The 13,645-nt window shown below is 35.3% G+C and overlaps 2 protein-coding genes across 2 annotated transcripts; one reads left to right on the forward strand and one right to left on the reverse strand.

The window, feature by feature from the left end:
• Positions 1–1,347: 1,347 nt before the first annotated feature.
• Positions 1,348–10,207, forward strand: LOC113099083 (ceramide synthase 2-like). Its single transcript, XM_026264160.1, has 11 exons — positions 1,348–1,712; positions 2,806–2,985; positions 4,618–4,735; positions 5,594–5,712; positions 5,801–5,858; positions 7,005–7,055; positions 7,304–7,396; positions 7,480–7,608; positions 8,569–8,675; positions 8,781–8,937; positions 9,018–10,207. Exons 1-11 carry the CDS (start codon positions 1,705–1,707, stop codon positions 9,216–9,218), a joined length of 1,221 nt encoding a protein of 406 aa, XP_026119945.1. The 5' UTR covers positions 1,348–1,704; the 3' UTR covers positions 9,219–10,207.
• Positions 10,208–10,259: 52 nt separating this feature from the next.
• LOC113099084 (kelch-like protein 23) lies at positions 10,260–13,408 on the reverse strand. The gene is made up of 3 exons (XM_026264161.1): positions 11,845–13,408; positions 11,105–11,513; positions 10,260–10,590 (listed from the first exon to the last, which is right to left on the reverse strand). The coding sequence occupies exons 1-3, from the start codon at positions 12,794–12,796 to the stop codon at positions 10,284–10,286; spliced, it is 1,668 nt and encodes a 555-aa protein (XP_026119946.1). The 5' UTR covers positions 12,797–13,408; the 3' UTR covers positions 10,260–10,283.
• Between the last annotated feature and the right edge of the window lie 237 nt (positions 13,409–13,645).

Below are 13,645 nucleotides of genomic sequence, written 5' to 3' on the forward strand. Positions count from 1 at the left end.
GTTCGTAGCGGGATCGCGAATCATTTGAATCAGTTCGGGAGTTCGTAGCGGGATCGCGAATCATTTGAGTCAGTTTGGGAGTTCGGAGCGGGATCGCGAATCATTTGAGTCAGTTATGGGAATCACGAATCATTTGAATCAGTTCGGGAGTTCGTAGCGGGATCGCGAATCATTTGAGTCAGTTATGGGAATCGCGAATCATTTGAATCAGTTCGGGAGTTCGTAGCGGGATCGCGAATCATTTGAGTCAGTTATGGGGATCGCGAATCATTTGAGTCAGTTTGGGAGTTCGGAGCGGGATAGCGAATCATTTGAGTCAGATCGGGAGTTCGGAGCGGGTTCGCGAATTTTTTGAGTCAGTTTGGGGATCGCAAAATCATTTGAATCAGTTCGGGAGTTCGGAGCGGATTCGGGGATCATTTGAATCAATTCGAGAGTTCGTAGTGGGTTCGCGAATCATTTGAGTCAGTTCGGGAGTTCAAAGCGGTTTCGCGAATCATTTGAGTCAGTTCGGCAGTTCGGAGTGGGATCACGAATCACGAAAGATTCGCGCTCGTAAATTTTCAAATTGGCCATAACCTTTAATTCGTTGCTGCCAACTGGGGTGGCAGCAGGGGTGGCAAGGCTTTCTTTTAGGGTGGCATTTGCCACCCTATGCCACCCCGGTAGATGTGCCCCTGGGTGTAGAAGCACATAACCCTGATTGTATCCTAAAACAGATATTTCCTGAAGTTATCTCTTAATTCTGATTGGTTGATTGGAATATTGTTCCAGGAACATGATTCATTTACTGTGCAAAGTAAGCAAATTTATTTATGAAACCGATAAAGCACAGCATACTGAAATAATAAAATGTCCAATGATGAAGTGAGATATAAACAGCTAAAAAAATTATAAAGCTACAACAATCTAGCAATACCCTAACAACCACCCAGGACAACCTAGCAACCAGCCAGGACACCCCACGTTTAGAACTGCAGAGATGGTGAAAAACAATCAATAAACATAAGGTTTGTTTTCTTCCATTTAATATCCCCGTTGATTGAATAACAAACAGTAGATGCGTTGTTAAGGAGCCAGAAAGACAGGACTGACGACGACGAGCAACCTTCTCCTTGGCAGAACTTCTAAACACCTGTCAGGCATTTTACTTGGCAAAAACATACAACAGGAAAAGGGGAAAGTAATATGTGCACTGAGACTTTTGATTTCAAAGTAATGAATGCATAATCCCGGTTGTGTTTTTCAAACGCATAAATCGAATTCTTAATGTTTAATACACATAGATAGATAGATAGATAGATAGATAGATAGATAGATAGATAGATAGATAGATAGAGTTGTATGTTCATGGTCAATAGGGGGCGTCTATAGAGGTTTGTGGAGAAGCACCTTACAACATGTTTCCTGATGGAGAGAAAACGTAGATGCTGCTGCTGAAGTCCTCCGTTTTTCTGGGATAGTTTCATGAAAGCAGCACATGAAAGACTCGCAACCTGAGGCTGATGTGGTGGATGTGATCCAGCTGATGTCGTCATCGCATTCCTTCGAACATTCGCGTTTGTTTTCATTCTGATTTCGAGCGTTCGTGAGGCTGGATGCTGTTAATAGCGAAGAACGGGACTAGAACACGGAAAGACGGGAAGAAGAGGCCCTGTGTCCTGCTTTAAACGATATCCACCACCGCTTCTCCATCACTGAAGCATGGACAGGTACATTATAAAAAAACAATCGTGTATGTACATATTACTGTACAGTCATTAATCGCTGACATAATTTGGTAATTACTCAATAATTTTGAGGTGGATGGTGTTTTTTCGTATTTTTTCCCCTTATAACGTAATGTATTGAACGTTATTATTAAATCACGGTAATGAATTTGTCTATTTCTGACTTCATCGAGCTGGGTTTGCTATACGGCATCTATTCATAATTTTTTTGCGATTTAGTCAGGTTTGTTGTATTCTGCCTGAAAACAATCGACGTCAGGCCTGTTAACCCTTTCTAACTGGCCTAAATGTATTTTTTATTTTATTTATTTATTTAAAAACACATTTAGGACAATATCGGTTTAGTTTAGTTTATTTAAGCTCACCTGAGCTTAAATGCATATATATATATATATATATATATATATATATATATATATATATATATATATATATATATATATATTAAATTTTTTTTTTCTAGATTAATGATGGAATTTGTTTGTTTACATTTTTTACGACTAATATGTGGCGTCTATGCATAGTTTTATTGCCAGCTCGTTAGATACTCATTCTGAAAACACACATAGCTAATCTTGAGGAGTCATGACGTCACGACGGCCGTTTAACCCTGTAAGAAAACACGTTCCTGATAATATTGTCTATTTTATGTTCTAAATAAAATCCCCTGTCAGAGTGCTGTATTTCTAACGTAAGAAGTACTCAAATTTACAATACTTTTAGTCAGATTTTAGTTGGATTTATCTGATTTGTTGTAAACATCAGCTTGAAAACGGCGATCGCTAATCGCTGCGGAGTCAAAACGTTGTAGGCTTTTAACCCCTTCGCTGCCTTAGCCACTCATTAGAAGACACATTTCTATAAATATTTGTTCTTTTTATTTTATTTGAACTCACCTTTCAGTGCATTGTGTTATTTTAAAGCAGTAGTTCAGCCAAAATGGAAAATTCTGGAATATGTTATTATTATGAGAGTTTGTTGTTCCATCTACTGCGGACCGAATTGTATCTTTAGATGGTTTGTATGCTGTAATAACCTAGTATAGCCTTCTCTAACTCTCTCTTTTGGTGTCTAGATTAGAGGAACTTGTGAACCAGTGGATTTGGCGGCAGGATTTCTGGCTTCCTCCTGGCGTTACATGGAAAGACATCGCTGAAGGAACGGCGGATGGAAGTCGTTTTCCCGTACCCCGCGACCTGCTCATCTCTCTGCCCTTGGCCCTGAGTTTCATCGCACTGCGGTTTGTTTTTGAAAGGTACATATCAATACTACATCTATATTCATATTGTAAGTGAATTTTAAAACAAACAGGTGCAAACTCTGATCAGTAGTGTATCATTACTGTAAACACTAGCGGATTGGGTAGCTATTTGGTTTTCTCTCTAGTGCACTTAGAATGCTTTCTAACATTAACTACAATGTATTATTCAACAGTTAATCTTTGAATGATTGAAATGAGGACATCAGGCCGAAGTTTAGTGTGTCAGTTCGGACCGAATTAAAGTGGAGTATTGTTTTCTCATGGTTTCGTTGTCAATATTTCCATGTAACCAAAACCACAGGTGCATGCTGCTATTTTTACACCGTCGCCATTATCTTTTCGCAGCGACTGGATCCTCATTGGACTTGTTTATTTTTTCTACTAAAGAACTGTTTGTTTTTTTGTGTTTATTTTTCATGTGCAAATACCACTAAGAAGTATTTGTTTCAAATCAAAATCGTTCATTTAATTTATATTTTCTCAAAATAACCCAAGTTCTTTCTAAAAAAGAAACAAAATAAATGCAATTTAGAACATTATTATATTATATTATATTATATTGTGTGTTTGTGTTTGTGTGTGTATGTATATATATATATATATATATTCATACAAATATATATGTATTTTTTATAAGATGATCATACATTAATATACTAATAATATAAAATAGCTTAATAGTATATAGTAGTAAAAATGGTATATTAAACGTTATATTTAAATATATTAAATAATCAAATAACTTTTTATAAATGTTATTAACTTTAAACCTAAATAGCTAATTATGATTTTTTTTTTTATAATCATTAATTTACCAAACAAATGAATACGTTTAAATTCAGCATTTTTGTTTGAATTGTTTTTTTTATTTATTTATTGTTTTTTTTTTGTTTTTTGTTCAGTGCTCTGTTTATTATATTATATTACAGTATATTACAATATAAAAATATAATCTTAACAGATATTATAATATTATTAATATTTTAAAAAGTATTTTTATTATTCTTATTATTAAGACAATAAATAAAATAATTATTAAAAAAACTTTTTTTGCATTAAAGTAATGAGAATTATTTTTTTAAGCAGGTGCAGTGTGATGCAATAGACTGGAAACGTCTGTGTAAACATTACACAAAGACATAAAGATGATTATTATTTAATGCACAGTTATGACAAGCACTATTTTGGGCCAATGAGATTGACTGTGGGCGGAGCTCTTCAGCATTATGTGTATCAACACACCTCTCGTCACGTATCATATCGATTCCTTCCTTACTTCTGTTGATTATGTGATCTTGACAGACCATTCACATTTCTATCTCAGAGTTGTGAGGTTGTTTTGCCGGTCCGGACGAGCGAGTCAAGTGCAGACCTGCTGTATATACAGTATAAGACAGAAAGGGTGCGACTCACGACGCCAGCTGTTTGTCCCGTCGCTCCTGAGGCGAGATCCCGCTCTTTCTTGATGTTTACTCATCAGATGCCGCCCACATCTCGCTCTACAGCATGCCATGCTTGATTAAAGATCTTGTGTTACAGACGGCATCGGGTTTCGGTCAGATGCTTGTGTGTCACGCCCTGGAGTGTGTGTGTGTGTGTGTGTGTGTGTGTGTGTGTGTGTGGCAGGGTTGTGGCGCTGCCGCTCAGCCGGTGTCTGGGCGTCCGGGACAGGGTTCGTCTGCGGGTCACACCCGTCCCGAAGCTGGAGGTGTTTTACCTGCAGAAGAAGCAGCAGCCGTCTCAGGTGAGAGACACAACATCATCACGTACAGCTGCTGAGCACAAATACTGGAGACAGAGGCACATCTAGAAGGAAACGGGACTGTTTTTATCTGCTCTTTTCAGTATTAAACAAAATATCATCTTTAGGCATTTTAGTTTTATTATTATTCATTGCAATGAATTCTGGGATTGTGTTTTCTCTGAATTATACATGCAATGCTGATTTACATTTTGTCTAAAATTAGGTATCTTAGAAGGCATCATGGCACATTATTATAAAATAATAATAATCATTTATTATAGTTTTAAAGTATTTTTTTTTATTATAAATTGTATTATTGGTTTATTTTATTATACTTTTTAAAATGTATTTTAATATTGTCTAAATATTTAATATTAATATTATCTAATATATTTAATACACAAAAATTTGTGTTTTTATTAACAATAATTGGTACTTGTTATTTAAATAATAATAATAATTTGGTAATATTACATAATAATAACAATAATAATAATAATAATAATAATTAGTGATCCTATAATGAAAAAAAAAACAGACATCATCATTAGTATCATTAATATATTCAACATTTATGAAATAATAATAATCATTTATTATAGTTTTAAAATAATTGTTAATAAATGTTATTTGTTTATAAATATTATTAATATGTATCATTTAATAACTAACATAATATTAATATTATATAATTATTATATTTTATTATATCTAACACTACCAATGCGTATTAATATTATGTTATAGGTTTTTTTTATAATTTATATTTACATTATTTTAATATATTTTATATACATGCATATAATGTTTTGATGTTTTGAAATCATAGAACATAATATATTTTATGTGTGTGTTCAGAACGATCTGCTGGTTCTGGAGAAGCTCTGTGGACTCTCTCAGCATCAGATCCAGAGCTGGCTGCGTCACCGTCGAAACCAGGACCGTCCCAGCAGCACCAGGAAGTTCTGTGAGGCCTCGTAAGCTGACACGTCTTCTGCTTCTGAAGTCTGCTCGAAATAAACCGTCTGTGTGTGTTTAACACGGCTCCTCTGTGTGGCTCCTCAGGTGGAGGTTTGTGTTTTATCTGGTGGCCTTCTCAGCTGCTCTCGTCTCACTCGTTCAGGTGAATCTCTCCAGACCCAGTGTAAATGTCATCACAGACTGAGATGCTCTCAGAAAAATAGTCCTATTTGTGCCTGATGATTTCAGAAAATGGTTTTAGAATTTAATTTAATATTATTTTTCATAATAATAATAATAATAATAATATTTGTTTGATATCATTTTTGGCTTAAATATTTATTTTATATAAAACATTTAAAACATAATAAAACATAAAAAAATGAAATTATAATTAAAATATTTTTATACATTTTAAAATATATTTTAATATTTAATATTAATATATATTATATTATCTAATATATTTAATACACACAAAAATGTTGTCTTTTAATGATGTTTTAATGATTTTTACTTAAACAAATATATATATATATATATATATATATATATATATATATATATATATATATATATATATATATATATATATATATATATTTGGTAATAATAGATAATAATAAAATGTATAATAATAATAATATATATATATTCTGTTTTTTATATACTCAATTATTTATAGAGATAAAATATTTGTTTATATTCTCAATTATTTATAGAGATAAAATAATTCAATAAAAGTAGATTTGATTTAATTCTTAAAATCTAATACATTTAATAACTATAGATTTGCAGTCCTATATTTATACTTTGCCTGTTACTCCAAAGTAAAATATATATATATATATATATATAATATATTATTTTTTGTATTATTATATATATATATATATATATATATATATATATAATATATATATATATATATATATATATATATATATATATATATTTATTTATTTTTGCTTAAATGTTTATTTTATTTTAGGTAAAACATTTAGATATATATTAAAATTAATACAAAAATTATAAAAATAGATTTTCTGCATGCACCAAAATAAGGATCCCTGTATTTTAAAAAAATGGTGCATGTTACTCCAAAATAAAAACGAAGTATTTGATAATATTTTTGTTTTATTAAATATCTTATACACTGAATACATACAAATTTATAATCATATAATGCAAAAATAAATTGGTGCAAGTTACCCCAAGTAAAAAAAAATCATCATAACTTGTACATTAAAAGACATACCTGTAATAAATTATTATTATTATTTTTTTTCACGTCATTTTTGTTTTTCAGACTCCGTGGTTTTGGGATCATCGGGAATGCTGGCGTGGATACCCAAGACAGGTCCGTAACAAACGGCTCTCCACACACTGACTTCCTGCTGAACAATCCCAGGAACTTGAGATTAGGCAGAAATCAGAGGAACTAGTGAGCGCTGCACCCCACGATCGGATCAAAACAGCCCAGACTATCTCACAAGAGCCAGAAACATACTACACACTTAAACCTTTTAACCTTTCACTTGTTTGAATATGAAAAAGAGACACAAAATGTGCTCTTGTAGATCTCGTTATGTGTGATTTCATCTGCAGGCCGTAACAGAAGCTCAGTTCTGGTATTACATCGTGGAGTTAGCCTTCTATCTCTCGCTTCTGCTCTGCGTATCAGTGGACATAAAGCGCAAAGTAAGTGTCCTTCAACATTATATTTCTTTTGAAAGGTCTTTTCATTCATAAACTGCGCTTGTGTGTTTGTTTCGGTTGTGTAGGACTTCAAAGAGCAAATCATTCACCACATCGCCACCATTTTCCTCATTGCTTTCTCGTACTGTGCGAACTATGTGCGCGTGGGAACCCTGGTGATGCTCGTCCACGACTCTGCTGACTTCCTGTTGGAGGTAAATCTCAGAATCTGATTGGCCAGTCGGTGAGCTTCTGTTATGACATCATGACCTCTGGATTCATACTGATGTAGGGCCTTATGACTTAAAATTCTGATTTATTTTTCCTTTTTTTTCCTTAAAAATCTTTCTTTTTATTGAATTATAAATTATAATAAAAAAATGTAATACAAAATGTTGTCTTTCTCTTTATTTATTCCTTCTCTTTCTACCTTGTACTTATTAAAACAATACCTAGAACTTGGTGTTACGAGCACTTCCTGTGTCTGTTTGGCTCTTTAATAAGAAGTATTTCCCAATTGTAAGTTGCTTTGGATAAAAGCATAGACAAAATTACTAAATTTAAATGTTTTATTTTAATATTTTTAGACTATGTTTTAATGGTTAAATAAAATTTTTGTAATGAATAAAACTATACATAATTTAATAACAATTTAACTAAATGTAAATTTTTAGGGCCCAATTAAATACATAATTTTTTTTTCTCAAATACTGTTTATTTTTTTAACATTGTTTATTAAGTTTTTACAATAAAATATACAGAATTTTTTCAAATTTTGTTTTCCATTTTCCATTTTTTCTGGTGAATGATGGCATAAAATATTAATTAAATGTATCCTTTGATAAAATTTAATTTAAACTTTTTTTGGCAAACAAAGTGCTGCACAGTAGAGTATTATTGTTAAAATTAAAACATGGAAGAAAAATGGCGATGATTCCTTCAATAAATAGTTTTAATACTAATAAAACAATTTAATGGTTTGCTATCTTTGTTCATTCGCAAAGTCCACGCAAAGATAAACAGTCTTCATTGCAGAAGTTTTTAACATAAATGCTGAAAAACGTGATTCTGACAGTTTCTTGTGGAATTTATTTTGGAAGTTGTTTAATGTTCTTTGCCATATACACGTCAATATATAAAGAATGACTGATGTTTTGTTTTTGCTTGATTTGCAGTCTGCCAAGATGTTCAATTATGCTGGATGGAGAAAGACCTGCGATGCCTTGTTTGTCGTTTTCGCCGCTGTATTCCTGGTAACTCGCCTCGTGGTTTTTCCATACAGGTAATAACTTAATTTAATGCCGATTTCAAATGATTTATGAATGTTCTTTTCAAATCTAAGACATTCAGGTGAAGATTTACGAACTGTATTTTGGTTCATTTCCAGAATCGTCTACACAGCGGTGGTGGATTCGTTGGACGTCTTTCCTCCGTACCCTGGTTATTATTTCTTAAATGGCCTGTTGCTGGTTTTGCAAGCTCTGCACGTCTTCTGGGCTTGGTTGATTCTTCGAATGGTCCACAAATTTATCTTTTTAGGCAAAGTGAGTATCTTACGTTATTTATGAGGTTATCCCCTATTTATATATAAGTAAAAAAAAAACAACTAAAACGTGTTTTTAAGGTGGAACGCGATGAACGGAGCGATGAAGAGAGTGAAGCTGATGAAGAAGAAGAAGAAGAAGGTGGAGAAGAAGAACACACCTGGGAGCAAAAAAAGGGTGCTTTTAACACAAAATTGGCATCGTTAGCCAATAACTGTGTTCTGAACAATTTAACAAATCAGAGGCGAAAAATGAATAGTAAAACTCCGAAAGCCAGATAAACGTGTTAAATCATCTTCAACTTTCTTGGCTTACCTTGTTTGTCAAGGTCCTACTGTAATTTCAGACCGCTGGTGTTTTGGTTGCGTGAAAACATAACGCGTAGTCAGTATATTGCGTAAAACAAAAAATACTACTTGTTTGCATTATTACATTACCATTGGAGTATCTTAAATAGGTTAAACTTTAATTTGTTTAAAGTTAGTCTAATTAATTATAGTGCATTGGTTGAGTAGTAGCACTATAACTTAATTTCTTTTTTAACGTAAGTACAAACCTGTTTTTTTTTTTTATAAACAGACATTTTAAGTATTAATTGTTGAAGTGTTGTTAAAGTTAATTTACTAATTTGCTGCAACATTTAGATGTAATTTTACTATTTGTATCAAAATGGGCAATGGTTGACCTTTAGGAGAAACTTACTGCGCCATCAGGTCCACTTGTTTTTGTGATTCTACTAATGTAAGATTTTGTTGCAAGGAGCTTTTGGAGCTTGTTGTGTTTTATAAGATGGCGCATTGAAATCATTCAGATGATTTCTCACCGGAGCATGTGCCTCGAAATCTTTAAAGTCAAAGGGGGTAGTTAAATTTGAGGGCAACTATGTAAGCCCCTTGATTTCTTGAATACTGACTCTGCTCCAAGGGCTAAAGGCAAAGTTTTTTTCGTTGTTCTAGATGAAGCTGGAAAGTTTATTTGCACAGTAGCCATAACTGATCTTTCATTCAAAAGCTGTGCGTCTGTCTTACACTGTTTAACATATAAAAGACCTGTGATTGTTTTTGTATGAATTTCCCTCTTTTTATTGGGATTTACCATGTTCTGAGTTTGTTAATGCAACATTTTGTAGTTGTTATATATCTTGTAACAATGACAGAAGAGGAATATATTCTTGTAATCTTCAGTACTGGTAATGTTGCATACATGCTTCTCGTCCGCTATTTTTTTTCGGTGACCTTTTGAATAACAATAAAAGTGTTTTAGAATATGATTATACTCAACTTTACTCAACAAAATGTTTTTGCATTGGTTTACTACTTTGAAAGAATAGTTTTGGCATTATGGCTTTAAAAAAGACTGACATGCATTGTGACACAACCTCTTATGGGGACAGGACAGGGTATTTTATCATTAATTTCCAAGCAAGTGTCAGTGTAAGGGTCTAGTAAAATCATGTTTGGGTATGTTTTGTTTATCTTCCTCTCACTCAGTATGTAAATCTGCCCGTTCACAGTGGCACAGCCTGTGAAGAATTTGTTGTCCAGACAGTCCTCGTGAAGAACGGTCCACTCGTCTGTGTCGATGTCTAAACGTAGAGCCTGTCCTCCCAGCAGATAGAGGGCACCATTGAGCTCAGTTGCAAGAAGGTCATAACTGTAAAAGAAGTACACGTGTATCCGACAAGATCTTACTTGGGTTTCCCAAAGTGTGCAAAAAAAAAAGACTATTTGTGGTGGCATCTGTGGAGAGAATTGCCTTGTAAAGATGGGCAACTCTAATTAGGGTTGGAGCTAAACTCAAGAGCCAATCACACCTGTCTACAATCTTTGCTTAGACTTTATGTATTTGATTGAGGTGGGAGCTAAAATCTGCAGGGCAGTGAACCTTGAGGGCCAGAGTTGATCAAGCCTGGCTCATTACAAGTCAGTATCCCCTCAATGCAGAACACTAGATTTAGGGGGCGTGGTTGGATCCGAATCTAGGGGGTGGAGATTTGTAGGTTTAGGAGAGGAGATGGGTGGGTTTAGGGATCAGAAGGTGGAGGCAGGTAGGTTTAGGTATACATAAGGTGGGAGGAGTTGGATTTGGATCCAACCATGCCCCCAGGATCTTGTGTTCTCCCATGAGGACCATTTCTAACAAGTTGGACACAACTGAGTTTACTCACCGTGGAAACGGAGAATAGGATACCACGTCCCATTGATCAACCTCTGGCTTGTACCTCTGAATCCCACTGTAAACATCACCATTCTCATCTAGACCACAGGCCACATAAATACTAGTCCCCAAAGTGACAGTGGCCGCCCTTTCCACAGCCCGCACCATGGGGCTTACGGTGTCCCATTCCTTGGCTCCCAAAACCAGCCTTTCTACGTCGGCCACAGGTCCCTCATCCATACTACCGCCAAACACAAACACCTGGAACTCCAGAGATGCTGAGCAGTGGCTGTGCCTGGACTTCTTCATCGCCGGGCCGTCCACCCATCGCTTATCGCCATGCTCATAAATGCTCACCCAGTCCACACTATACCATAACACGTCCCGGAAGTAGCCTCCAGTCACTACTATGTTTTCCCCTTAGAGCAAGAAATAATGTTTTAGATGGTGTGGACAATAAGACAATGAAAGCAAAATGCCCCAATTCTGATTCTTGAGATCTATGTTCATGCAAGGTTCAGCTCCAATCCTTATCAAACACACCTGAACTAGCTCATTAAGATTTCCAGAAAATTTGATATATTGGAGAACTGAAGGTAGATCTCCAGAAACAGGATTCAGCACTCCTCTGACTTAAAAGTTTAATTTTGGAAAGGGCATGCAACACCTGATCCAGCATGATCCAGGTAGGTTATTATGCTAACAACTTGTGGTTGGGTTAAAATATTTAGGATCAGCTGAGGTCGTTACCTAGTGCAGCCACAGAGTACTGTGTGAGACACTTCTTTTGTAACGAAGGATGGGATTGCCATCTTCCACTGTAGGGGTGAAACTGATACAGCAACTGTGTTTCTTGCTCATGCGGTCCCCCAAGAACAAACAGAGTTTCTCTTGAGCGGGCTCTAGGCATGGACCTGCCCATAGTCCAACTGCTGGGCAAGTTATCGTTCAGTCTACAAATGAGCTTGGCACGTGGGTCTGAACTGTTTATCTTGGACAGAAGATCAGTAATGTAGGGAAGACTTAAGCACTCTGGTCTGACCAGACCCACCAGTTCCATGAAGTCCTCTTCCCGACTTGGGTCAAATGTTGCCCAGCGAAGGGCCACATCAAGAGCTAGGTCTTCTTTGGGAATGCTTAAGTTGTCACTAGCAAGGAGGTCAGCAATGCTTTCCTTCGGAAGGAACATAAAGTCTTGCTCGGAGGCTAAGGCAGGTAGGTGGGTCAAGACGACATCCCTTGCTGCCGCGTAGAGGTCCAGACAGCCAAGCTGCCAAGCATAGGCCATCATTCCCAAGCAGTTACTAAGATGCAATTGCCTTTCCAAGAACTTGCAGCAGAGTAACCGAGCCCTGTCCAACTGGAGGAAGTCAGCAGCCTCCAGAATTTCCAGGACATTCTTGCAGTCTAATTTCAGCTTCAAGTTCTTTGTGAACTCCATTAGAGCCTGAAACTGCCGCAGTCCAACTCCTTTAATCTCAATGTGCTTCTTAGTGCTCTCACGACCACCGCCAAAAAACAAGGCTCGGAAGTAGGGACTCAGCTGGGCCAAATACTCGCGGTTCACAAAGAACATCTCCCCCTCCACCTGGAGTACTGTGTCAGGAGCGACATTGATAGTATCCTGATCCTCCTCAGCTACGTTTTTCTCAGCTCCTGAGCTCTGGTCATAGGTAACTATGTCTTGCTTTGCACAAGCCATGATTGTGCACTCCCCCTCCCAACACTCACTTCTCTGCTGAAGCGTGTCATGTGACAATTATATCCTTGCTCTAGCCTGTCACTCACTCTCCATGGGAATGGGGTCGGTGAGCAAATAGCTAAAAATATCCCAGTTAAAGTTCTAGAGAGACCCAATTTCAAAAAGCACACAAAAGGGTTTGGTAAATATTTCTACCCAGGATAGTTGAGTTATATACTTAAATGCTTGCATCTATCGAAACATCAAGGCTTGTAATGTGTATATACCTAAGATATAACAAGTCAATACCACAAGTTGGACAGCTGAACATCTTCACCCATGTAAAGAGTATATTATTTTTAGAAATGCTAATGAGCTTTTTTGTGGCATATATCTATATAGCTTAAGATATACAATACTTAATAATAACAATAATCCACTGTGTATTTCAGTGTTTTTATTTTATTTTATTAACTTGCATTGTTATTTGATCTTGCTCAGATTTGCAAACACTATATGTAAATAATGGTTACTATTAAATTCTGTATATAATAATTTCTTTTAACCACAACTCCACATCTTTAGATTGAATCAGTTGTTATTATTGTTGTTGAATCTACAAATGTAAATATTTCCATTCACTTCCATTTGTTCATTAAAATACCAGAAGTATTGGTCTTGTTTATATTTTAGGAATGAGCAGAAGATGTGAACTTACACTTACTTACTACACAACATTTTTTAAATTGGGTTATCATGGTTTTTGTGGTAATCACAATTCAAGAACAATGTAAATACTGTGAAAAATATATAGGAATCTCTTAATTTTGGGTTGTAGAAGCATATGGGCTGTCTGATTATGGAGTGAGT

The sequence above is a fragment of the Carassius auratus genome, unplaced genomic scaffold (assembly GCF_003368295.1).
Source record: "Carassius auratus strain Wakin unplaced genomic scaffold, ASM336829v1 scaf_tig00216860, whole genome shotgun sequence".
NCBI classification, from domain to species: Eukaryota; Metazoa; Chordata; class Actinopteri; order Cypriniformes; family Cyprinidae; genus Carassius; species Carassius auratus.

Bases quoted from the DNA above. Each gene is read 5' to 3' on its own strand.
- LOC113099083 (XM_026264160.1), top strand. The intron at 2,986-4,617 runs GTACATATCAAT...TGTGTGTGGCAG, and splicing joins CTGCGGTTTGTTTTTGAAAG to GGTTGTGGCGCTGCCGCTCA. The intron at 8,938-9,017 runs GTGAGTATCTTA...CGTGTTTTTAAG, and splicing joins AATTTATCTTTTTAGGCAAA to GTGGAACGCGATGAACGGAG.
- LOC113099084 (XM_026264161.1), bottom strand. From the start codon at position 12,796: ATGGCTTGTGCAAAGCAAGACATAGTTACCTATGACCAGAGCTCAGGA. The intron at 11,514-11,844 runs GTAACGACCTCA...TCTTGCTCTAAG, and splicing joins GTACTCTGTGGCTGCACTAG to GGGAAAACATAGTAGTGACT. The intron at 10,591-11,104 runs GTGAGTAAACTC...CTTCTTTTACAG, and splicing joins TCCTATTCTCCGTTTCCACG to TTATGACCTTCTTGCAACTG.